This window comes from Leptosomus discolor, chromosome 14, assembly GCF_034619465.1.
Source record: "Leptosomus discolor isolate bLepDis1 chromosome 14, bLepDis1.hap2, whole genome shotgun sequence".
Classification (NCBI taxonomy): domain Eukaryota; kingdom Metazoa; phylum Chordata; class Aves; order Leptosomiformes; family Leptosomidae; genus Leptosomus; species Leptosomus discolor.
The window spans coordinates 3,352,639-3,376,068 of record NC_141404.1 but is presented as its reverse complement, the minus strand read 5'-3'; the positions used below and the strand labels follow the sequence as shown (position 1 = coordinate 3,376,068).

General features: G+C 55.5%; 3 protein-coding genes across 3 annotated transcripts in view; all 3 read left to right on the top strand.

Annotated features, from left to right (window-relative positions):
- Nucleotides 1–367: 367 nt before the first annotated feature.
- GID4 (GID complex subunit 4 homolog) lies at nt 368–8,326 on the top strand. Its single transcript, XM_086472893.1, has 6 exons — nt 368–580; nt 3,145–3,204; nt 4,133–4,240; nt 5,013–5,114; nt 6,166–6,296; nt 7,501–8,326. Exons 1-6 carry the CDS (start codon nt 368–370, stop codon nt 7,562–7,564), a joined length of 678 nt encoding a protein of 225 aa, XP_086329019.1. The 3' UTR covers nt 7,565–8,326.
- Nucleotides 8,327–10,908: 2,582 nt separating this feature from the next.
- DRG2 (developmentally regulated GTP binding protein 2) lies at nt 10,909–20,313 on the top strand. The gene is made up of 13 exons (XM_086473203.1): nt 10,909–10,988; nt 12,543–12,703; nt 13,811–13,900; nt 14,923–14,983; nt 16,309–16,399; nt 16,809–16,881; nt 17,023–17,113; nt 17,315–17,412; nt 18,041–18,117; nt 18,534–18,622; nt 19,528–19,586; nt 19,995–20,048; nt 20,137–20,313. Exons 1-13 carry the CDS (start codon nt 10,925–10,927, stop codon nt 20,221–20,223), a joined length of 1,095 nt encoding a protein of 364 aa, XP_086329329.1. The 5' UTR covers nt 10,909–10,924; the 3' UTR covers nt 20,224–20,313.
- MYO15A (myosin XVA) overlaps nt 20,290–23,430 on the top strand; it is a gene marked incomplete at its 5' end in the record, with an annotated part of 32,511 nt that continues 29,370 nt past the window's right edge. Inside the window, one exon of the mRNA XM_086473248.1 lies at nt 20,290–20,378. Coding sequence (XP_086329374.1) covers nt 20,290–20,378 — 89 coding nt within the window. The remainder of the gene's footprint in view (nt 20,379–23,430) is intronic.

The following is a 23,430-nucleotide window of genomic DNA, read 5'->3' as shown; positions in this document are numbered from 1 at the left end:
GCCATGTTGCCGCGGCGGTAACCAATCCGCGCCGCGAACGCGTTTTGCCCCTTCGGCCGCCCCGTCCCGCCGGAAGGGTGGGGGAGTCAAAAAACTACATTTCCCAACAGCGCCCGCAGCTGCGCCTGCCGCGGGGAAGCGCATGCTCCCGCGCCCGCGGCCAATCGGCGCCCGGTACCGCCCTCCCGCAGCGCCCGCGAGGGCCAATGGGAGCGCGCGGAGGCGCTGCCGGGAGGCCCTGAGCCAGGCGGCGGCGGCGGCGGCCTCGGCGTGAGGGGAGCGGAGCGGGCAGCGCCCCCCGCACCCCCCACCCACCCCCTTCCCCGCCTCGGCCCCGGCCACGCTGGCGCCCGGGGACCCTCCCGAGATGCCGGTGAGGAGCGAGAGGTGCCGCGCTGGCGGGGCGGCCGGCTCGGCCTCTTCGCCGCCCTCCGGGGCGGCCGCCAGTAGCCTGGTGCCGCCGCCCCCCATCAACACGGCGCAGCCCGGTGTGGCCACCTCGTTGCTTTACAGCGGCGCCAAGTTTCGCGGGCAGCAGCGCAGCAAGGGCAATGCCTACGAAGTGGAAGTCGTCATGCAGGTGAGGGGCCCGCCGGCGGCCGCCTCCCCACCCCGGGCCCGGTGCGGTGGGGCCTCTCCGTTCTCTTTAGGCCGCGCGGTCGCCGTTCCCGCCCCGCCGGTCACCTCAGGCCGCGGCCACCCCCCCCCTCCATCTTATTCGCTTAAAGCCGCAGGCATCCAGTCTCCCATCCCTTCAGGCCCAGTCGCTTTTTCTCATCCCCCGGTTCCTCGGTCGCTTCAGATCCCGGTTGCTGCTCTCCGCCACCGGCTCGGGACGCTGTCAGCCCTCCCGCAGTTCCTTCAGAACCCAGACCTTGTTGTGTGTCCCCTCCCCTGAGCCTCAGCGAGGCCTGTGGCTGAGGAGGGGGAGACCCCTTTGCCTGAGTCCCAGCATCCGCGTTTTCCTCAGCCCCAGGGAGGTGGGACCAGGGTGGCAGAGGCCTCAGGGAGACATTTCCCCTCAGGCCTGGAAAGACCCGTGGTCTTCCCTGCCCCTGCTCCCCTCTGTGACCTGGCAGTGCCTCCCTGTGATCCCCCTGGTTCCATCAAGCCCTGTAACGGGCTGTGAGTCCTCAGGCTTTGGAGAGAGCTCTGTCCTGCCCTGTGTGCTTTCCCTTCCTTTCAGGATCAGGGGAAAAGGCCCCGTCTTATTCCTTCAGGCCCCAGGAGAGACCTCCTTTCCCTCAGGCCCAGTGAGGCACAGGGTCACCTCCTTGCTTTCTTCCCTTCAAACCCTGAGGAGGACCCTCTGCTCTCAAGCCTCACCCCCATCCCAACTCTTTGCCTCATTCCCTTCGGGCCTGGCAAGGTCCATAACCTGGGATCTCTCCCCCATTCCTTTCAGGCTCTGGAGTGGCCGTGCACCTCCATGCCACAGGGCAGAAGCGTAAGAGCTCGGCTTGGAGTGGGTGTTGTCCTGGGAAGTCCCTACCAGTGGGACAGCCTGTATTTCAGGCCTACCTAGAAATCAGGAGGGATCCAGGTCCCAGTCCCTGGCTGGCAGAGCGTGGCCTGGCTGGAGCTGGGTCCCAGGGTTCCTCATTTCTGGACTGTCAGAGGCTCTCCCAGGCTGAGCAGGGAGCCTGGGGGTGAAGTGTGATAGTTTGTGACAGGAATGCAGCCAGGCAGCTATAGCGCCCAGCTGTGCTGGGGAATCGGGATGCTGGTTCCTGTGGCTTTCCCATTCCTCCCTGCAGTCATTGTCACCCTGTGTGCTTTATTTTTAGGCCTAGACATTGGCAGGATTGCTTTGGGCAGAGCTGGTCAGGTTGTGGAGTCATTTGTACAGGGGCAAGCCAGACATCTGATACACGCTTTCCTCCAGAGCACCCTGCCCGTCACAGCTTTGTTCCCAGTTTGGTGGCACGGGATCTGGGGATTCGTGGTTGAGCGTGGAGCGAACGCAGCAGCGAAGCTTGATGCTTGTGCCAGCGCTGTCGAGTAGTGTCCGAGCCCCAGGGTGGGCAGACGAGGTGGTGTTTGAAGCAGACCTTCTCTTTTCTCTCCCCTTGCCAACAGCACGAGCGTACCTGGTAGGGTTTGCTGTGGTGGGGACATCCTATGGCTGCTCAGCCTCACTGCACGCTGCCTTCTCGCAGGGGCTGGCTGGGGCTTTGTGCTAAAAATGCCGCTGTTTTGCGCGTGTCAGCTGAGGAGAGGTGGCTGCCGTGCTGAGCGCAGAGAAACGGTGCTTTGCCTTGATCACAGGTGGGGGAGATCCATCTTCTCGCAGTTGGTGTTTGCACTTCCCCAAATAATTCGCTTCTTGCTTTGAAAACTGATCTGGAGACATCGGGGGGGGGGGGGGGGGGAAGCTTGGAAAATCCCTTGGCTTTAAAGGTGCTTGGGACAGGCACAGCCCCCTGCCTGGTTCCTGCGCAGCAGAAGCAGCGAGATGCAGCCCCGTAACTCCAAAGAAGGGTGGCATAAAAGCCTTTTTCGGGAGAAAAGCCTTTTTCAAAACACATTTCTGAGCAAGCTGTGGTGCGTGCCGTGCTGCCAGGCCAGGTCCTAGGCAGAGAGGACGGGTAGTGTGTTAGAGAGGCGTGGGTCAGGCTGTGAAATAAGCAGGTGGCGAAGCTCAGGGCCATGCTTTCTTCCTCTAGGCCGAGTTCTCTCCAGTAAAGAGATGCTTTTTACTCTCCTGCCACCCGAATGCCAGTTTGCTGGTAGCGTTTGACTGGGAAACGCGGGGGCTGGGGGTGTGGGTGGTTCTGCCAGTGGTGCTCCTGCTTGGAGAAAACTGTGAGTCTGCTTCCTTCTGGGTGGAGATGGGGGTTTGCTTCCTGTCAGAGACCTCTGGGCGGAGGGTGCTGCCTCGGTGGGATGGAGCTGTGGAAGCAGGTGGGGTGTCCTCGGGCCTGGGATGTAGAGGCTGTCGGAGGGGAGCGGGGCACCCGTAAGTGATCTTTCTGAGTGGCTCCTGGCTGCGGGGAAGGGCTGTCAGTGTGAGGGTTGGGCAGTAAACTGGACAGTCTGTGCTGGCTGTAACTGAAATTAGCCTTGGAGGGGTTAGAAACTGCTTTGGATCAATTGGGTGCCTTCATGCCTGTGCTGATGGTTGGACTTTGCACTCTTTTCTAGCACGTGGATATGGAAAACTCCTATCTCTGTGGATACTTGAAGATTAAAGGCCTTACAGAGGTGAGTGTTAACTGCAGAGCAACAAGAAAAGGTGCTGTGTAAAGGCTTTTCTTTTTCCTGGTGAGCTGGGAGGAGCTGCCACCAGAAATAGGAAGGGGAGGGATTGAGCGTACGGTAGATTCGACCACAAAATAGTTTAATAGCTGTTGTTCTTGGCATGTTGAGCAAGTATGATGGGCCTTGATGGGCATCCTGGAGGAGAGGAGCTTATCTGGCATCCCTTAAGGTCCGAGCAGATCTGAATCTGACCCTGCAGTCACCTTTAGGCCCTCTAAAGTGGTGGTGTGTGGCTGAAAGAAAATAAACCAGGACCCGAACGGTCAGATCTCTACATCCTTTCTACCTCATCCATCCTCCAAGGTTGCTCCTGGTGTCAGACAGTCAGGGGGGAACTGTCTCCCGGGGGCGATGCTTCTTTCGGCCGCGGTGCCTGTCGTTGCACGGGAACGCTTGGAGAAGCTTGCTCGCCCCAACTGCGCCTTCTGTTCCCTGCCTGCGTTCTCCTCATTCAGTGCAAAGCTGAAGGGGAGCAGCTTCTCCCCGGGTGAGGTGCCTGAAATCCGGTCCTTGGGCAGCAGGGAAGCAGCAACCACCGGGTACCCGCTGGGGAGCAGTGGTGGCTGTAAATGGTCGCTTGTGAGCATCCAGCTGGGAGCTTCCCCGCAGCCCAACTCTGACACAGCTCCTGGTTTCCTGAAGCGACCAGAGAGGGGCTGGAATAAGAGGGTGGAGGTCCGAGTCAGGTGTGAAGAGGTGTGGGGCAGGAGGGGGCAACGTGCTGCTCGGAGGGACGGCAGCCCCGGCCTCGGATCGCCCGGAGCTTTCGCTGCAAGGTGCTGCTTTTTGCTGAGCTTGTGCACCTCTCTCTGCGTTTCTGTCTCTCAGTGACGAATCTTCTGACGTCTGGTTCATCTCTCTTCTCTCCTAGGAGTACCCAACTCTCACCACTTTCTTTGAAGGCGAAATAATCAGTAAAAAGCATCCGTTCTTAACGCGCAAGTGGGACGCTGACGAAGATGTGGATCGTAAACACTGGGTGAATAAATCTGGGGGGTGGATGTGGGTCTGGTGCCATCCTGGCTGAGATGCTGATTTGGAGGCGAGGTGCAGCCCGTGCCCCACACAAGAGGTGTCAGAAGGGCCTGGAAAGCTCTCCTCTTTGGGTGTCTTCCCCCACTGGGATCTTTGCAACTAGAGAATCCCTTCAGCAGGCTGTTGGCTGTGATCCGTGAGAAGGGAGAGGGCATCTTGTTTTGCACTTGCAGGTCCCAGTGTTGGAAGGGAGCAGGAGCCATCCCCATCTTTTGACCCCCCCCCAGCCCCATAGAACACACTCCTTATTTTGAAGACTTGTCTCAAAATGGAGTAGAGGAGGGGAGGGGTGTCCCCCTGGCACAGGCAGGGCTGTTGGTAGCCGTGTCTCAGCCACCTCAGCCCTCAGCTCGGGGCAGGACGTGTCTGCTGCTGTGCTCTGGATCAGCAGCCAGCTGATGGCCTCCCCGCCTTGGCCTTTGCTGTTGTTTGCCAGGCTTTGAAGTTTATTATATTTCTGTCAAAATATCCTCCTCTGGAAGTGTAGGAGCTTCTCCAGCCGGGCTGGGTATGGCTGTGGGTGTCTGGCAATCCCTCTGTATTCCCCTGTGCTAGTCCTGGGGTGTGTGTTTAGCACTGCTCCAAGGGAAGAGCAGCCCCTTTGGTGAGGAGGTCCAGTTTTGTAGCAATTTTTCCCTCCTAAATAGCAGCTGGCAGTAGTGAGCTCTACTTCTGGAATAAGCATCCTGGTTTTTTCCTTTGCTTTTTTGTTTCAGGGGAAGTTCCAGGCTTTTTACCAGTATGCAAAAACATTTAACTCTGATGACTTTGATTATGAGGATCTGAAAAATGGGGACTATGTCTTCATGAGGTGGAAGGTAAACTCCACACGTCTGCTTCTCTGATGAGCTGCTTAGAGGCGACTGACAGAGGCTTGTGCTTTTTCAGCTATGATGGTTTAATGAAAGATCTTACCCTACCAACCTTGTAACCCACCACACTTGCAAATTCCAGTGTGACTCCTGTCTAGCCAGCTAATTGCGTCCTTAAGGGCTGCAGTCATGGCTAAAAACACAACAGGAAAATCTTGCTTGGTGATGTTCCAGAGGATGAGGGAGTTGGTGTCTCCAGTCCCCGTGTGAGGCCCGTGTGTGTGATGCAAACTGGCCCGTCTGCCCCTCTCTGTTCTTGTGCTGGATTGATTCCTCCCTCCTTCCGTGAGCCTTGTGCAGCTGCAAGGGGAGGAAATCATAGGATCATAGAATGGTTTCTGTCAGAAGAGACTCTAAAGATCGTCTAGTACAACCCCCCCCACCATGAGCAGGATCAGGTTCACTAGATCAGGCTGCTCAGAGCCCCATCCAACGTGATCCTGAATGTTTCCAGGGATGGGGCATCTACCACCTCTCTGGGCAGCCTGTGCCAGTCTCTCGCCACCCTCACAGTAAAGAATTTCTTCCTTCTATCTAATATAAATCTACCCTCTTTTTGTTTTAAAGTGTTACCCCTTGTCCTATTGCTACAGGCCCTGATAAAAGGTCTCTCTCCATCTTTCCCAAAAGCCCCCTATCGATATGGAAAGCTGCAGTCGAGTCTCCCCTTCTCTTCATCACCAGGCAGCTCCGATTCCTGATTTTGCAGTTGGCTTCTGGTTTGCAGGGGGCAGGTGTTGAACTGCAACTGATCTCGTGCACTCTTAAAACTGGTTCTGTTCTCAGCTGTCTGCTTCCCTGTAAGGAGCCTGCAGTGGCAGGCGGTAAAAGAACACGCTGGCCTCGGTGGTCTGGGCTGCTGCGAGCGCGGGGAGCGCTCAGCCAGGAGTGCCTTCGTGCTCACGGGTGCCAGGATTCCGTTTGGGAGGGCGGATTGTGGTGGGGAGGGGTTGTGTTTGACCGGCATTTTAAAATACAGTCTGTGTTTTGTGTGCAGGAGCAGTTCCTAGTCCCAGATCACACCATCAAAGACATCAGCGGTGCTTCCTTTGCTGGTTTCTATTACATCTGCTTCCAGAAGTCAGCAGCATCTATAGAGGGCTATTACTACCATAGGAGTTCGGAATGGTAAGGAAGCTTCCTTCCTCCTGCCGACTGAAGGGTGGCTCCTCAAACCGAGCAGTGACTCCTCTTCTGCTTGTCTGCAGCCTTGGGAGTGTCCAGGCGCTGCTGGGCTGGGCTGGCAAGGAGGTTTGGTCCGGCAGCTGGACCTCGGGGCAGAACGGAGGGCGTGTGGGCCGCGCTTGGCCAGAGCAGGCTGGCGCAGCCCGTTCGTGTGGGATAAAGTGCTGCCCTTTTCACCTGGCGGGGGATGACTGGGCTGGCAGAGTGGAGCAGGGGCGATGAGGTCTGGAGATGTGCTGTGGCCCGGCGAAGCGATGGTCTGGTACGTTGGGAGGCAGCCACCGACTGGTTTGCTTCCTTCCAGAAGCCTGGTCTCCAGCCCAAACGCTCGCAGGGCTTGCCTGCTCCTGCCCTCCCGGGAGGACGGGCAAGTGTCAGGCAGCCTGATCTCGTGTGCTGGGTTGCACTCCCTCAGTTTGCGCTTGGCTCAGCGATTCGGGCTTCGAGCAGAATTCTCCGTGCCTTGGCCCTTCCGAGGATGTCGGGGGGGCCTTTGGGAGGGCTTGGCTGTTGCTCGCTTCGGGCAGAACTCTTGTTAGGCCAGCGCTTTGTAGTCCGAGGTCCTTGGGTTGCTGCTGTAAGACGCAGGGAACAAAGTCAATTGGTTTCTTGTTGGAGCCAGCCATCTAACGAGTAGCTGTGGAGAGCTCTTTTTGCTCTGACAGCCTTGGGTACTTGTCATGTGCAACGAGCGAATTTGCAGCGTGGCTGGAAGCTCTCAGAAGGAGGGAAGGTACCTGGGAGGTTTTCAGACAAATCCCCTCGAGCTAAGCTTTGAAAGACCTGAGTGTAATTTGCAGTTGTAGCAAACACCTTTTGAACATGAAAGTTGTTGAACTTCAAAAGGTGTCCAAAAACCGCAGCCAGCCCCCCCCCCCTCGAACGCAGCCTGACTGCCGGCAGCTCAAAGGCACGAGAATGGAAATGAGGAACGATGCCGAGTCCTCACGGGGTGTTGGCACCCGAAGTGAGTGGGTGTTGGGCGCCTGAACACCTCTGAGGGTGCCTGAACACCTCTGAGACTTGACTCTGAGGCTGTGGAGGGGAAGAGGCAGCCACCAGGGTTCTGCTCTGCAGCCTGCCAAGCAGGAGCCGGAGTTCTGTGGCTCTACGTAACCCTCCCGTCCGTCTTTCCCTCCTCCCGCAGGTATCAGTCGTTGAATTTAACGCACGTTCCGGAGCACAGCGCTCCTATCTACGAATTCCGATGACGGCTGTCCAGAACTGATACCGCACAGAAGCAAAGCGGGCAGGAGAGCATGGCCTGCCAGGAGAACTGTGTCCCTGTCGGAGCACGGGAATGCACGCTTCTCTCCTGCCCCTCGGACTCGTGAGAGAGAGCCTGAATGTTAACCCACCCAGCCCAAGGAGTGTGGCTGCTGGAGCTTGATTCTCCCTCCTGTCGAGTGGCGATTTGATCTTTAATCTGGTTTTAAGCTACTTTTAAATGCACTTTCTTATTGCACAGCTAGTTTCTCTGTCACTGAAGTTCCTCCCGGCTCTCCTCTGGAAGCTATTTCTCAGTAGCTGGCATCAGTGGTCTGTCCTCTTGAGTAATCAGAAAATATAAGCTTGGTGCTTATGTTTTCCTTGTTACAGCCTGATGTGGGTTGAAATCGCCAGGACTTTGTTGCCCAGATTGCCAGCTCTGACGCTCCCAGAGCCGGGTCCCGTGTGTGAGGTTCTGCTTGGCAGGGAGCTGCTCAGCTGCAGAGTCTGTTGGGGGAGTGTTGGCCGAGACAGATAAGGCTTGAAGGAGTCTTTGCTTCGTGCTGGCTGACGAGGTCAGCCGGGGCTGCAGAGCTTTCAGGAGCGCCGGCCCTTTGGAGCTGGGAGCTGTTCCGGTGTGTGGACACGCCACTGGGATTTAATTTGATGTATGGACTTCCAGGCTCTCAGTAAAGTGGATCTGAACTCTGCTTATAGGTGTATATTTGCTCTTTACTTAAGTTAAGGGTAAAAAAAAAAGAGAGAAAAGGTAAAAAAAAAAAGCAGAAAAAAAAAACCTTTTATTAAAAAAATTAAATATATATTTTTATGGTTCCTTTTCCGAAGGACCCTATGGCAAATGCACAAGTACTCGGTTCCATTTTACCGTTTTCACATTGAAAACCGGGAATGTCTGCGTTAGTTTTTATATCTGTGTACGTAGTCGGCTCGGCGCCGTGGGAAAGCGACCCGAGGGCAAGTGCTGAGCGGCAGCGCCGAGGCGGCGCTGGGGCCGTTCACCATTTGTACTCGCTCTTCGTGCTTCACCGACACCACTGCTTGATACCTTTTTACAAGGCAAAAAAAGAAAAAAAAAAAAAAAACAACAAAAAAAACAGAAAAGAAAAGGAAAAAACCCAACAAAAAAAACCCCCCAGTAGCTCTTCTCTGACTTTGAAACGTTTCAAGTGATATAACTTAAGGCTTGTGTGCCAAAGCGTGTGCGTGTATGCGCGTGTGGTTTGTTTTGTTTTGTTTTTTTAAAGACATTTTAAAAGTTGGCCTCGGTTGTATATTTAATGTGACAGTCCCACCCGCGGGGCTTTTGTGAGAGTTTAGTATGCGTTTTTTTTTTTTTCTGGCTGTTGGTTTGTTTTTGGTTGTTTTTTTTTTTAAAAACACCCCCCTTAAAGCAGGCTTGTGTCACGCGCTCACCAAGTGGGCGTTGAGGGGGAGGAAAGCAAAGCCTCTGCGTGCCCGGTGCCAAGGTGGTTTGGGTTTTCTTCTTTTTCACTAACTTTCTGCCTTCCGGCAGCGTGCCTGTCCGGTCGGTTGCAGCAGCTGAATCGCTAGTTTAAGCCTTAACCAGAAAGTCTTCAGGTCTGGGGGAGCCCGTTTCTTCTGTTCCAAGTCAGGATCGTGCGTGATCGGAGAAGCGGCGGGGCTGGTCTCGGGAGATGACGCGGAAATCGCCCGCTGAGGAATCCTTTTCCCCAGCCCAAACGGAGCGAGGCCTGCTGCCGGGAGGAGGCCCGGCCTTCCCGAGGCACGAAGGCCGCGGGCAGAGCAGTTGGGATTCCTGCGTGAGGCTGCTCTGCTCGCGGATCCTCGGCCCCTTTGGCGGTGGGGAGAGGGGTTTGGGGGGTTCCTCCCGGGCGCTGCTGGGGGATGTCCTGCTTTTAGGGGGGATGGCCGGCAGCGCTGCTCCGCCGTGACCAAGCGTGGGAGTGAAGCCTCCTCCCGGGTGCTGGGTGGGCGCAGGGACTCGGCTCCAGCGGCTCTTTACAGCCCTCCGGAGCTGTCTGTGTGCAATATTGGTAGCCGTGCCGGTCTCCTTGCGCTCCCCGGGGCTGTCAGTGCCGGCGTGGCACTCGGGTTTCTGACGTGGTTTAGTTGAAGTAACACTGTGGTCGTTGGCAGGAGCTGGGTTAGGAAGGGTCCTGGGGTTGTTTAATATATATATAACGACCCCCAAAACCCCTGAAGTTGTTCTTTGGGACTTGGTATGTTGCGAGAAGGGTGAGGAAGGAGCATCCTGCTCTCTGCCTGTCTCCTTCCTGTCTATTCCAACCGAACGATTCTCTTGATTCCCACCGTCCCGAAGCCAATTTCGGCTGAAATCCAAAACTGCCGAGGTGGTGGTGCCCCGTGGGACGCGTGTGGTGGGTGCAGAGCAGGTCGTGGAGCCGAGAGGTTTGCAGGGGCTGTCGATGTTCGGAGCTTCCCTCCTCTACAGCCTCCGTTTTGGTTTTCTTTTTTTCTTTTGACTTGTTTGAGCTAAGGAGCGATGTTACGTATGTCGGGATGTGGCGAGAGAAAAGCGACTGGGGGAGGGTCTGGGGTGCGGAGGTAAGAAAAGGGGGTATTTGGTCTTGGAAGAGGTTGCAATGTCTCTTTTTAACGGCGCTGGCTGCAGCGGGGGTGTACTGGTGGGCAAGACGGCGCAGGGGCCGGGAGGAGGCGTTTTGCAGAGCGCTCAACGTCCAAATTAAACACGAAATGTATCGAAGGGGTCTGTGTCCGTGTGTGTTTGTCGACCAAAGCGCTTCTCGGCTCTAAGGGGAGAGCTGTGCTTCACCTCCTCCCTCCAGGGTTTCTCCAGGACCCCAATAAACGGCCGAGGGCCTTAAACGCAGGATCCGGCCTTAATTTGAGGAGCAGGAGGGGGGCAAGGCCCGGTGGGGGGGGAGGGGGGGGGGCTCCCTCCAAAACGCGCCTGGTTCCTTAGAGCTTTCCCTACAAGCAGCTCCCTTAGCCCCCTCCTCAGCCTCCTGTCCCGGCCCCCCGGGGGCTGCCTTCCCCGACCCCCCCCGGGGGGCTGCCTTCCCCGGCCCCCCCCGGGGGGCTGCCTTCCCCGGCCCCCCCCGGGGGGCTGCCTTCCCCGGCCCCCCCCGGGGGGCTGCCTTCCCCGGGCGCCCCCGGGGGGCTGCCTTCCCCGGCCCCGGTGCCCGAAGCGGGGCGGCGGGCGGAACCCGGAACGCGGGTGGCGGGAGGCGGCCGGAGCGGTGCGGCGGGTGCACAGCGCGGCCCGCCGAGGGCTCGGCCCGGACGCTTGAGGGGGACGGACAGACGGGGGCCGGCGGCGCTTCCGGCGTGAGGCGTGCGGGGCCTGGGGAGCGGGCCCGGCCGGGCCGGCCCCCGCCATGGGCATCTTGGAGAAGATCTCGGAGATCGAGAAGGAGATCGCCCGCACGCAGAAGAACAAAGGTCCGGGCTGGTGGGGGGGTGCGGGGGCAGTCGGGGCCTGAGGTAGCCGGGGGACACCGGGCGGGGCAGAGCCCTTGGGGGGTGCGGGGGAAGAGGGGGCTGGGGGTGTGAGGGGTTGTGGGGGTGCTGGGAGGGGGGTCGGAGGAGGTGCTGGATTATCGGGGGGCTGGGATGGGGGTCGGAAGGGGTGCTGGGTTATGGGGCTGCTGGGTTGTGGGGGGGCTGGGATGGGGGTCGGAGGAGCTAGTGGATTATGAGGGGGCTGGGAGGGGGGTCGGAGGAGCTGTTTGGGTTATGGGGGTGCTGGGAGGGGGGTCCGAGGGGGTGCTGGGTTGTGAGAGGGCTGGGAGGGGGCTCGGAGAGGCTGCTGGGTTATGGGGCTGCTGGGTTGTGGGGGGGCTGCGGGGGGGTCAGAGGGACTGCTGGGTTGTGAGAGGGCTGGGAGGGGGGGGGTCAGAGGGGGGGCTGGGGTTTGGGGGGGGCTGGGAAGGGGCCTAGGGGAAGAGGTGACAATCTGGGCCATGGGGGGTGGTTGGTGAAGCCTGGCTGGGGGTACAAGGGGGTGGTTGAGGGGCTTGGGGGGCTGGGGCAGGTGAGGGAGCAGGGTGAGCCTTGAGGCTGGCGGGGGGGTGCGGGGGGGTGCGGGGGGCTGCAGCCCCGCTCTTTCCCCGCTGCTAATGCCCTGGCTAGTGCAGGTGGGAAGCCCGGGAGGTGCGGCCTGGAGCCCTGGTAGCACCCCCCCAGTAACACCCCCCTGGTAGCACCCCCGGCTCTCCTCAGAGCTGGGCCCAGGAGCTCGAGTGCTGCTGGCTCAGGGGGCCCAGGGCTGTCTGCTGTGGGGTCCCCGAGCTGGTGTTTGAATGCCTTGACTTAAAGGGGGGGGCTGGGGAGCAGCGCTCCCCTCAGGTTCTGCCAGAGCAGGTGCCCAGCGCCTTGCAGCTTCTGGAGGCTTTAGGCTGTGGTAAAAAAGGGCAAGGAAAAAGTAGTAAAACCCATAATCTCCTGGGTTTCTTGCCCTTTCCTGCTACAATGGGAAACAATTACCCTTTTTTCTAGGTCAGGTGTAAATTCAAGCATTTTGCTAAGAATAAGTCAATAAAGTACTTTCATGCACACAAGCTCCAAGTTAAACATGTCTTTAAATATTAACAAGAGCAGGGGAAAGAAAAAAAAACTGGCATTTTTGGAGTGTGACCGGGTGTAAAGAGGGGCCTTTGCCCAGGAGCCGCCATTCCCCCTGTGATCTCTTGCTCCTTAACTGGCTCCCTTCACCCCTTCATTCCTGCACATGCCCTCCCTCTGGCTTTGCTCCTTTTGCCCAGGAATTTTTTGGCTGCTTATTTCCCTCGAATCTGACTTTCTGTGCAGGTTACTGGAAGGTTTCCCCTCAATATTTCAAAAGGTTACGGAACAGCTTGGGGGTAGCTTGTGTGTGTGGCAGCGGTTACGATGTTGACCGAGATCCGAAGTGGTTTTTAGGAAGTTTCTTATTTCTGGAAGGGCAATATCAGCGACTTGCTGTCAACCAAGCGTTGTGCATTTGTGTTGTTCCAGCCACCGAGTACCACCTCGGCCTGCTGAAGGCAAAACTTGCGAAATACAGAGCTCAGTTGCTAGAACCCTCCAAATCCTCGGCCGCTAAAGGAGAAGGCTTCGATGTGATGAAATCTGGAGATGCCCGGGTGGCCCTGATCGGTTTTCCTTCTGTGGGTAAGGTCAGTGAGTGTCGGCGTCAGCCGCGCGGCGCGGGTGTTTCCAGGTTGGTGGTGAGCGGGGGCCGTAAACCACGGACCCGCCTCCTCTTCGTCTTCCACCTTCTTGCCGTGGGTTAACAGAAGGTTTTTGGAGGCTGAGAGCTAGAGCTGGGGGAAACGCTCCTCCATCCTGTGTGCGGTGCCCCTGTGACAGGGTCTTGGCCCGCCGCAGCGCTGCTGGGGAAAATAGGTGGGAGCACGGGATTTACCTCCGTGCGGCGGCAGCGCCGGCTCTCCCCTCACCCCTTGAGGCCCCGTGCCTGCAGCAGCCCCAGCACGGCTTCTGGAGGCTGAGGAATGCTTGGGGGTCGCTCGCTTTGCTGAACGTGGACCGGTGATTTCGTGTGTGCGCCTCTACTTGTTGATGAAAGGTCGCCGTCACGACAAACTTCTCCACACCGGTGCAGAGGAGCCGGCCCTTCTTTATGGCAGCGCTGGGAAGCACGGGGGATAGCTCCTCCTGACGTGCTTCAGGGTTACATCAAAAAATTCAGCATTTTATACCCTTTTTCTGCAAAGTCATGATCTTTAACATATTTTAACATCAGCATGCATGTTATGCCCGCTATTAATTTTGACATTTACAACGACTGGTCCGCCCTGTTAACTAACTTCATTAGTATTCCTATACTAATATAACCATGGGTTATCTTGCTGATCAAGATCTCTGATATACAAATTAGGATGGGGAGGAGGTGAGGGTCTTCACCTTAACATTCCTTAGTTTCTCTGGTTTCATCCCATAAGATAAGAAGACGCGCCAAGAACGGGCACTTTCACTCCCTGTCCCTGTCTCCCTGCCGCCCTGTTCTGTGTCCTGGACAATTTCACAATGAGCAGCAGCTTTAGCTTTGACCTGCAAGGCAGCAGCTGCTGTTTCTGAGCATCAGTGGGGTTTTTGGATATTTCTTAGTACAACGTAAACTAATACCATCAATACAAAGCGTTAGTTATTCCTTAAAGCAATCAAGTCATTCATTAAAAGCAATTAGTTATCAATGAAAGTAATTATCTATTCAAAAAGCAAACTTGATTATAACCTAGTGACGCTGATATCTTGTGTTTCAGTCCACGTTTTTGAGCTTGATGACCTCAACGGCCAGTGAAGCTGCGTCTTACGAGTTCACAACCCTGACGTGCATCCCAGGAGTCATAGAGGTGGGTGGAACCCTCCTCCCTTGAGCGCAGCAGCGGTGCTAAGAGAACCCAGACGTGGAAACGCGCCTGTTCCCGCCAGTTACGCTTGGGCTCCCGCTGAGCAGCGGCGATACCCGAGGTCTCTGCTGACTTCTGCTGTAAACTTCAGCAGGTCTCGTGTGCTTGCGGTCTCGAGCCTTCTGCACCCTGCAGTGCTGATTTAGCACTTCCCGAGGCTGCGCAGCTCTTCGGGATCGACCGCCCGAGCGGGGTTTCGCGGGCTGTCGTCCGGCTGACCTGAGCGATACGACGATTCTCAGCTGAATATTTTATAACCGCTATTGGCGCCATTGACCATCTGGCTGGCAACCTTGACAGATTTGTTTTTAATGAAGCTTTAAAAGAGGCAATCTGCGCTGTGATCAATTTGGAAAGAAAATACCACTACTCCTGTCCTTGAGGAGTTTTATTAGGGGTGGCCTGAGCATCCGTCAGTAAAGCAAATGATAGAGGGCATCAAACTGAGAAGTGTCTGAGAGTAATGAAAAAATCTGGGTCGGAATCGAAAGCAGAGTTAAATCCTGAAAGTCACCGTGTTGGTGTTAAACCGAACACAAATATTGTAACGTGTCCCAACGCGGCTGTGAGCTGCAGTCGGTCCCTAAAGCCGATGCTGAGGACTTGGCTGCAACGGTAGCTGGAGAGCCAGTGCCCCTGCAGGGCTGCCGAGTGAAAGCCTCCCGTCGTTTCCTGGGGCTGTGAGATCTGCCGCGCAGCTGAGCAGGCCTGATCCATCTCCCTAAGAGGTGGTGGCACTTGCTTGTTACTGGGCTTTCTCGTCAGACCAGGAAAGTCAGGGTTTGTTGGGTTTTTCGTTCTTTCCCTTTCACCAACTCGGGATAAACCTGGGCCGAGCTGACCTGTCAGGTTCACTCAGCTCCACTCTGCAGGCTTTGGACCCCAGCACGTGCTTGGGGTGTTCGAGGCAGCTCAGATGCCCTGCCCAAGGCTTTCAACTTTCCATCCTTGTGTTTCCTTTTCAGTACAAAGGAGCCAACATTCAGCTGCTGGATCTGCCTGGCATCATCGAAGGAGCAGCACAAGGTTGGCTGATCTCCGTGTTCGTGTCAAGGAGGGGTTTGCCCTCGAGAGCGTACCTGGGTGTCTCCAGCGTTAGCACATTGCCTGGGCCAATAGTTCCCACGTTGACTTTCCAAATTTTAGAGCCCTTGATCTTATGTGAGGCACGATTCTTATCCCCGAGCCCACGTAAGGTTCTATATGTAGCAGAAAGATGCTTTTCTGGAGGTGGGAGCCAAAGCAAGCCAGTCAATTCTCACCTTCTTGCGTGAGTGTTATCTTGCTCATCTGTTTTCTGGTACAGAGGAAATCTAAAGAAAGATGCTGGGGGAGGCGGAGGGGGAAGTCACAGCTAAACAGTAACCTCTTTTGACTAATTTCCTGAGTTCCTGCCAGTCCTCCCTTGACTCCTGGTTCTGGGAAGAGGTGTTGGCTTTGTCCCTCTGCCTCATCCTTGTCCTGATTGGCTGCTCGTGTCAGAAGATGCCTTGTGAAGCTTAGGAAAATCATGTCAGAAGATGCCTTAGGAAACTGTGGAAAACCTCCTAATGGTCTCTTCTTGGAGGAGCATGGCCTGGTTAATAAAGTCTCTCTCCTTTTTGACCAGGAAGTGTATGTAACCCCTCTGCACAGGGGCCCTAGAGCCCCCACCGCTGTTCTGGCTAAGCTGTCTCTGCTGCCAGGAGCTGCAGGTGTCGGGGGGTGTCCGTCCTGCTGGCAGAGGTGGCATTGCCACCCGTGCAGCTGCACCCAGATGGCTTGACAGACACTAGTTCGTGTAACCTGCGATGGAGGAGCAGCAGCAACGAGTGTTTGCTAGGGCTTGTGCTGGACAGAAGGCAGTATGGACCAGAGACCGAGGGGTGACCTCATCAGTGTTTGTAAATACCTGAAGGGCAGGTGCCAGGAGGGTGGAACCGGGCTCTTGGTGATGGCCCGTGACAGGACAAGGGCCAACGGGTGCAAGCTGGAGCACAGGAGGTTCCACGTGAACATAAGGAAAAACTTTTTCCCTGTGAGGGTGACAGAGCCCTGGAACAGGCTGCCCAGCGAGGTGGTGGGGTCTCCTTCCCTGGAGACATCCAAAACCCGCCTGGATGCATTCCTGTGTGATCTATTCTGGGTGGTCCTGCTCTGGCAGGGGGGTTGGACTGGATGATCTTTCGAGGTCCCTTCCAACCCCCAACATTCTGTGATTTTGATTCGCTTGGGGCCCCCCCCAACAGCTGACTGCAGCCAGTACAGCGCTGCAGGGTCTTTTCTCTTGCCTCCAGGCAGCGGTGGAGGGCGGGAGGCCCCATCGTAGCTGGTTTCTCTTGCTGATGGTCAGCCATCTCCTCTCTTCTCAGGCAAGGGCAGAGGTCGGCAGGTGATAGCTGTGGCCAGGACAGCAGACGTCGTTATTATGATGCTGGATGCCACAAAGGGTGAAGTGCAGAGGTGAGTGTGTGCCTGTGGAGCTGTGGGGTGGTGGGCCAGGTTCAGGGGTTCCCACACGCCCAGGAAACATGCCAGCTCCCTCAAGTGACGTGCCCCGTGCCTCTTGGGGAACCGGTACTTAAGCCACTGAGGATGAGATGGAGGTTGTACTCCTCCAGGAGCGTGCTAGCTAACTGGCTTGGGCTTCTCTAGCTGAAGGATTGTTCCCACAGGATGGCTGTTCAGAGTTGGGGACCTGAACAAATCAACCTAGATTTGCACCACGGGCTCTGTCCTGCCTTAGCTGTGGTTTTTAGGTTGTAGGGACAGCTTGTGGCAAGGCCGTATCACTGGGACAGGCCAGCAGGAAAGGTGTGGGTGTCACCTGGCTGCGCTGCCTCACAGGTACTAACGGGCACTGTCCCTGCAGGGCCTTGCTGGAGAAAGAACTGGAATCTGTGGGAATCCGGCTGAACAAAAGCAAACCAAATATCTACTTCAAGGTGAGGTTTTCTGGGCTTGTGTCTGGCTGCCTACTCAAAGCCAAGGTCGCCGTGTGCCGCCCCTCGGGCTCGACAGACCGAAGCGGGGGGGGTGGTGGAGGTTGCAGACTGTTCTCACGTTGCTTCCTTGCCTCCCTGCAGCCGAAGAAGGGTGGAGGCATCTCCTTCAACTCAACCGTCACGTTGACTCAGTGCTCCGAGAAGTTGGTGCAGCTCATCCTCCACGAATATAGTATCCTTTCCTAAAAGGGGAGACCCTTTAAGGCATCAGCAGCTCACGAGTCAAGGGGTACCTGCTGCGGGGACAGCCTTGTTGTGCCTTTGTGGTGCTTGCTGGGTTGGCAGCAGGCTTTCAGGAGCAAGCTCAGCCCCTTGGCTCGCGGCGATGCGTATAGGTGCGTTGGGATTTGGGCCTTGACAACGTTCACCTCAGAAATCTTCAACGCTGAGGTCCTTTTCAGAGAGGATTGTTCCCCTGATGAGTTCATTGACGTGATTGTAGGCAACAGGGTCTACATGCCGTGCCTCTACGTGAGTATCTCGGGGAAGAGCCTGCCTTCTGCCGCACCGAGCATCTCCGTTCTTCGCTGGAGGGAGCGCGGGGGGCTTCGTGGTTCCTAAAGGAGGGACGATTTGGGGTTCAAGAGGTGGAAAGCACAGCTCGACGGGGAGCTTTTTATCAGCTTTACACGGGGGGTGGGTGGGGGCCGCGCTCTGCGTGTGTTCCCTGTGCCCTCTTGTGGCTGCCTGCCGCGGAGCAGCGTGAGCTGCCTGTCCTGCTGCCGCGGGGTTTGCTCCCGCGCCGCGGAGCCTTCCGAGTCCTGAGCTCTGCGCTTGGCTTCCCACTGCCGCTCCCTTGTGCCCCAGGTCGCTTAATGGGCTCTGGTAGCGACTGTGTCGATAGTGAAATCAGAGATAGCGGAGAACGTGTTGCAAGTCATCCCAAAGGGAGCGCTTTAAAAGGCCCCAAACTTCCATTTAGGCTTCTGATTTTTAACAGGTGGTTTTACGAAGAGCCTTGGCTTGTCCTCTGGCTGATGGGATCCGAGTTTCTGTTTCAGAGGCTGGAACTACCTTGTTTTACCTACGTGCCTGTGTCTTCCTTGCAGCGTTGCTGAACTGACTTCCTAAAGGATGTGTTGTTTCTCCTTTGACTTAGGTTTATAACAAGATTGACCAGATATCTATGGAGGAAGTGGATCGTCTTGCTCGGAGACCCCACAGCGTTGTGATCAGGTAGGAGCCTGCCACGCCGCCCGGGTGATGTGGTGGTTCATTCCATACCCCTTTCTCCAGCTTCTCCCGAGAAGGGGCTTCTCCCGGGGCTGCCTGCAGCTGCTGGGGTGAGAAGCAGAGCCGCTGTGCAGCATTTTCCAGGCTGCTTGGCTTCTCCACACTGTCTGCAGGCCAGAGTAAGCCAGTCTAGCTTGTTTCCTTAGAAGTGCTGATACATCTGACTGGGGCTTTGCTGCTTCAAAGCTGCTCGCCCTTCTCAAAGCCCTATTTATTTCACCTTGTGTTTTTCCTTTGCTGGCCTCATTAAAGACTTCTCCCCTTGCTCCCTGGCACTTTAATAAGGCGTTTCACCTTGTTCTTCTGGATCTCTAAATCACCACAGCCCTAAACACAGAGATGTTCCCGGTGTTTTGCAGCTGTGGCATGAAACTGAACCTGGACTACTTGCTGGAGAAGCTTTGGGAATACCTGGCACTTACCTGCATCTACACCAAGAAACGAGGACGTAAGTGACCATTAGCTGAACAGAAGGTGTGAAAGGCTCCTCGAAGGCAGCCAGGCTGCCAGCGGGGCTTGGATCGCCTGGCTGTCAGCAATCCTGTGTCTTGGAAATGCTGCAATTACGTTCTCCCTGACCAGCTTCCAGCTCTTGGGAAGTGCTTTATGTTCCATCGGATCCAGCCGTGCGCGTGTCCCACCACGGCCCTCCTGTTCTCTCTGCGCTAGGAGAGATGAATTTTCCTAAATTTCCTAAAAAATCCTTTGCATGATATGAGGAAATAAAGCGTGCAAGTTCGCAGCTTTCTTCCTTGTTCTGCACACCCTGTGATGAGCTGTTCAGCCCATCGCTACCCAGAAGAGGTCTCCTGTTCCTATGTGGGAGGTTTGGTCATTCCCATACCAGGCTCCTGAGGCTCAGGAATGCCTTTGATCCTCCTTTTGCTTTAGAATTCCATTGCAGCTTCTCCCAGTGGTGAAGGCACGTCTGTAACTTGTTCCTGTTTGGTTGTGAACAGCCGTGACTGAACTTGGGTGGATGGGAGGGGATTGAGGAACGTTCTGTGATCTTGTTAATCTATGAAATCTTGGGGGGGGGGGGGGTTTACAGAAAACTGCAGAGTGGTTTGACTTGGGTGGGTTGGTTTGTCCTGAGTCGAGTATTTGGAGTGGAGTTGGGTGGATGGTGAGGAAGCTGTTGACTGTGTGGCTGCGCATAACCGCACTTGTAGGTGCTGGAGTATCTGCAGAACTGATTTGGTGCTTTCAAGTACCTGTTCTGCCTGGGAGCTGGCGAGTGTAACGGGAGGAGGGATTTGGGGGTAGTAAGCACGAGGCAGTGTGAGGTGGCGTCAGCACGTTAGGACACACTTGATGGAAATTCAATGCTTCCCCTCTCCTGCTTCTCCACAGAGAGACCAGACTTTACAGATGCCATTATTCTGCGGAAAGGGGCCTCGGTGGAACATGTGGTAATTTCTCTGCATCTTCTGTGTTTCCTTGTCTGTAGAAGTCAGGTTCCTCTTGGAGCCTGCTGTGATTTGTGCTTCGTAAAGCTCAGGACGTGTCAGAGTTTAGTTGGGCTTCTCCTTTTGTTACCTTTATTGATGCTCTCTGCCTCGGGTTGCTTCCCTAGCTGGTGTTAAAAAGAATTACTTAAACACAGTCCGGTGAAAAAAACCGCATGGAAGCAGTGGAATGGGGCTTCGTATGGACTGTGTGTGTGTGTCTGGATTCTCCCAAGTGCTGTTACCTGGCTCCTGAGGTTACTACTGCAACTTCTGACATAGACCCGAGCTGCTTCTAGCTCCTGGATGTTGCAAGTTGTTTGCAAAGTGGTGTCACTGCGCTGCCTCACGTGCTGTCTGTCTGTCTTGCAGTGCCATCGAATTCACAGATCGTTAGCCAGCCAGTTCAAATATGCCTTGGTGTGGGTAAGTGTTTGACAGCAAGTGAAATCCCTGTTCTCTGGTGTCTCTGACCGGCCTCCTCCTAACCCTTCCTCCCCCTTTTGCTTTAAAGGGGACAAGCACAAAATACAGCCCTCAAAGAGTGGGCTTAACCCATATGATGGAGCATGAAGATGTCATTCAGATTGTAAAGAAGTAACCCTCTGTGCTGGTGCCTGGCCTTGTCTTTGCTCACTAGGATTGGAACTGACCACATAAAAGCAAAACAAAAAACAACAACAAAAAAAAAGAGAGAAAAAAAAAAATAAAGGAAAAAGAAAAAGGGAGACGTGTTCCACAGCCAAGAAAGCTTCTGTGAAGCTCCTTCTCTTGGAGAAAGGCAGAAAATGAGGCTGCTGTACTTGCAGGTGGGGATGGAGAAGCCGGGTTTCCATCTTGCAGCGTTTCAGGCCAAGTGATGTGGGTTAAAAATAAAAAAAAAAAAGGAGCCAGTTCTTCTAGGACACAGTTCCCACAGCCAGCAATGTCCTGCCCCTGGTAGGGTTTGCGCACGGATCCGTGGGTTAACCCACCAGTGGGAGGTCGGTTTGGGTGAACAAATCTGGCCCTGTGCTTTGGGGCAGGGCTGAGAGAACATTGCTGATGCTTTGCTGCTTCTCCGTTCGCTTCATTTAAACGTTGATCTGAAACAGAAACAGATTTCTCCCTCCCCTGCTTATTGGACACCTTGTCTCGGTAGCTTTCACCGTTGGAGACTTCAGTCTCTGCATCTGAGACAACCCCTGGTGAATTTGTGACGGTCCCACCTCAATTAACATGAAAACGTGGCACTCTGTGCCTCTCCTTAGCTCTGCAGTAGGGTTTGTAGGGCATCCTGGTCCGACTGGTACCGAGAGATGCGAAATGAAACCTTGTTAATGAGCGATTAACCTGGCCAGACTGCAGCAGGGTACGATCCCAGAGCCGTAGGCTGCCGTGAGGATTCCCTTCTGGCAGATCACTCGTCGAGGAGCTGTCTTGGGAGTCTCCTCCTTTGCTCTTGTCCTGCCCGTTGGTCCCCAAGAGTACTGCTGGGGACCTCCTTCTTCCTCAGCCATACCCCTAAATTCCAGTAACGGCTCTTGGAGCATGAAGTACCGTCCCACGCCATGGGTTTTACCCCAGCCCTGTTAAACATTGTTGCTTGTCTGGATATTTTTCATCAGAAATCTGGGGGTTTTCTAATCATGCTTTTTCATTGAATGCTGATGCTGAACAATTCAGAGTGCCTGATAGAGAACAGCTCTTTCCTGCTGGGATCAAGAGTTGCCAATAGCTTTTATTTTCTTTCATTGAGAAAAGGGTTCGGTCCGATGTGGATTCTTAACTGTGAGGACGGGTCTGATCACAAACTTGTCTGAGCAGGGCTCCTTCCCTCTCCTTTGTGCTCCTCCCCACCCCTCACAAGCTGATCGAGCAGAAATGGAAGGATTATTTTATTTGAGAAAATAAAAGTTGCTATTTCATGTGAACTGTAGGCGTCTGCCTGCAGCGGGCAGGCGGTTTGGTGTGTTTTCTAACTCTCCCCTTTTTGCCTTTGGCCACCTGAGGAATCCTGGATGCTGTTGCGGGAGGTTGTAGGGGGGGAATAGATTGCGAAGCGGCTGCAAGAGGGGCCGTGATGAGGTGTGATGGGAGATAAATAGCTATTACACACAATACCCAAGCGAAGAAGGTGACTTTGAACTCTGTCAGTTCCCTTCCTTGTCCCTGGCTTTGTTCACAGCGGGAGCGCGGAGCGAATCCCGGCCCGCCCCGGCAGCGAGCGGAGAACGAGCTCCAAATGAGCCGCCTTCTGCCTGAGCCTGGCGGAGAAAGCAGGCGCTTCTCTGTGTGAATTGGGGGGGGATGCTGTTCCACCACATTAACTTGCCCTTTAAATTTCCTGTCAAGGTGGCACAGGCAGAGCTGCCCGCACAAAAGGGTTCCTTTGGTTCCGTTTTGTCCCTGAGTTTCTGACTTTTTCCCCTCCAAGCCCCGGCGCGCGGATGGGCAGCCGGAGCTGCTGACTGGGCTTCGTCCTTAGGCCAGGTCGTGTGTGGGGCTGGGGAGATGGTGGGTGCCTGCATGGGGCTGAAATGCACGGCATTGCCTGCTGAAAGGTGCCCTGGGTTAGTTGGTGCCTCCCTCTCGGTGTGGTCAGGTTTCAGATTGCCTAGTCTGTCGTTAAAAACCCCTCTCTCTAATTAGCCGTCCTCTTCGTTTAGGCAATTGGGCTTTTTACCCTGTTGAAAATGAACTGATACGCGATTAAATTTGGAATGGGGCTGAAGTAAAAATAGTTAAGCCAGAAGCAGCTAACTTCTTTTTTTTTGGTGAGGGTAGCTTTTTTTTGCAAGGAAGCGGATAGCTGTGTTTGAAAATGGTTCATCGCAGCGTTCGTCCTTCCCGACGGCTTCCCTGGTGGCTCTGCGCTGACATTAAAAGCCCCAAACGCTGCAGTTCAATGTGGGAGCAGGTTTGCCTGAAGATCTCTCCGAATCCTGAGAAGGCAAGATCCAAAGGGCAGGTGGGGAGGGATCTCCTGCAGCGTTAGGGTTGTACCGGAGCCTCCCGAGGTTTAGGGAGTTGGCCAGACCCCCTCTGTGCAGGAGGTAGCGAAGGGAGATGTGCCTGTGAGCGTGTTTGGAGGAAGGCTTTCTTCTGCCCGGGAGGATGAGGGGCAGTTGCAGGCAGGAGCGGTGGGTTTCCCCCCCCAAAGAGCAGCATGCTGCATTTTCCCCGTTGCACGAGGAACGGCTTGGCCGGATGATGCTCGGAAAAAGCCGCCCTCAGCCGCCTGCCTGGTGGTCTGCTCTTCTGCTGGCTGCTTTCCTGAGCTCCATACCCTGCTCCCAGAGGGCTGCCCTGATCCTGCCCTGTCCCTGGGCCCGCTCTGCTCACGCCGCGTGGCCGGGCATCGCTGCTGAGCCACGCTCCGGGTGCGAAACGGGGTGAATCGGCTTCGCTACAGCCCATCAGCCGCCCTCCATCATCTAGTCCTGGAAACAGCAACCGCCCGAGGCACGCTTTGTTTCAAATGCCTGTTCCAGGCAATCAAGCAGGTTTGATTGGCTGAACGCTCCTTTTATAATTTAATTTAGTCAGGAATCGTTTGCAAGGTAATAAAAAGAGACTCTGACTCCAAATACATTCATTTAATTCAATGAGAGACAGTTACTGCAGCGGGCTCGCCTCAACCGGCTCCCCTCGCCCCGTCACGCTGACATCTTACAGCGCGGCTCAGGGCTGTATATAAAGAGTCACCATCAGCGGTGACAGCTTAATTGTTTCAAACGCTGACAAGGGTCACCCCAACCAGCCATCGCGGGGCCGGCTCGGGAGGCTGCGGCGAGGAGGATTTACGGCTGGCAAATAGTTTTGAATT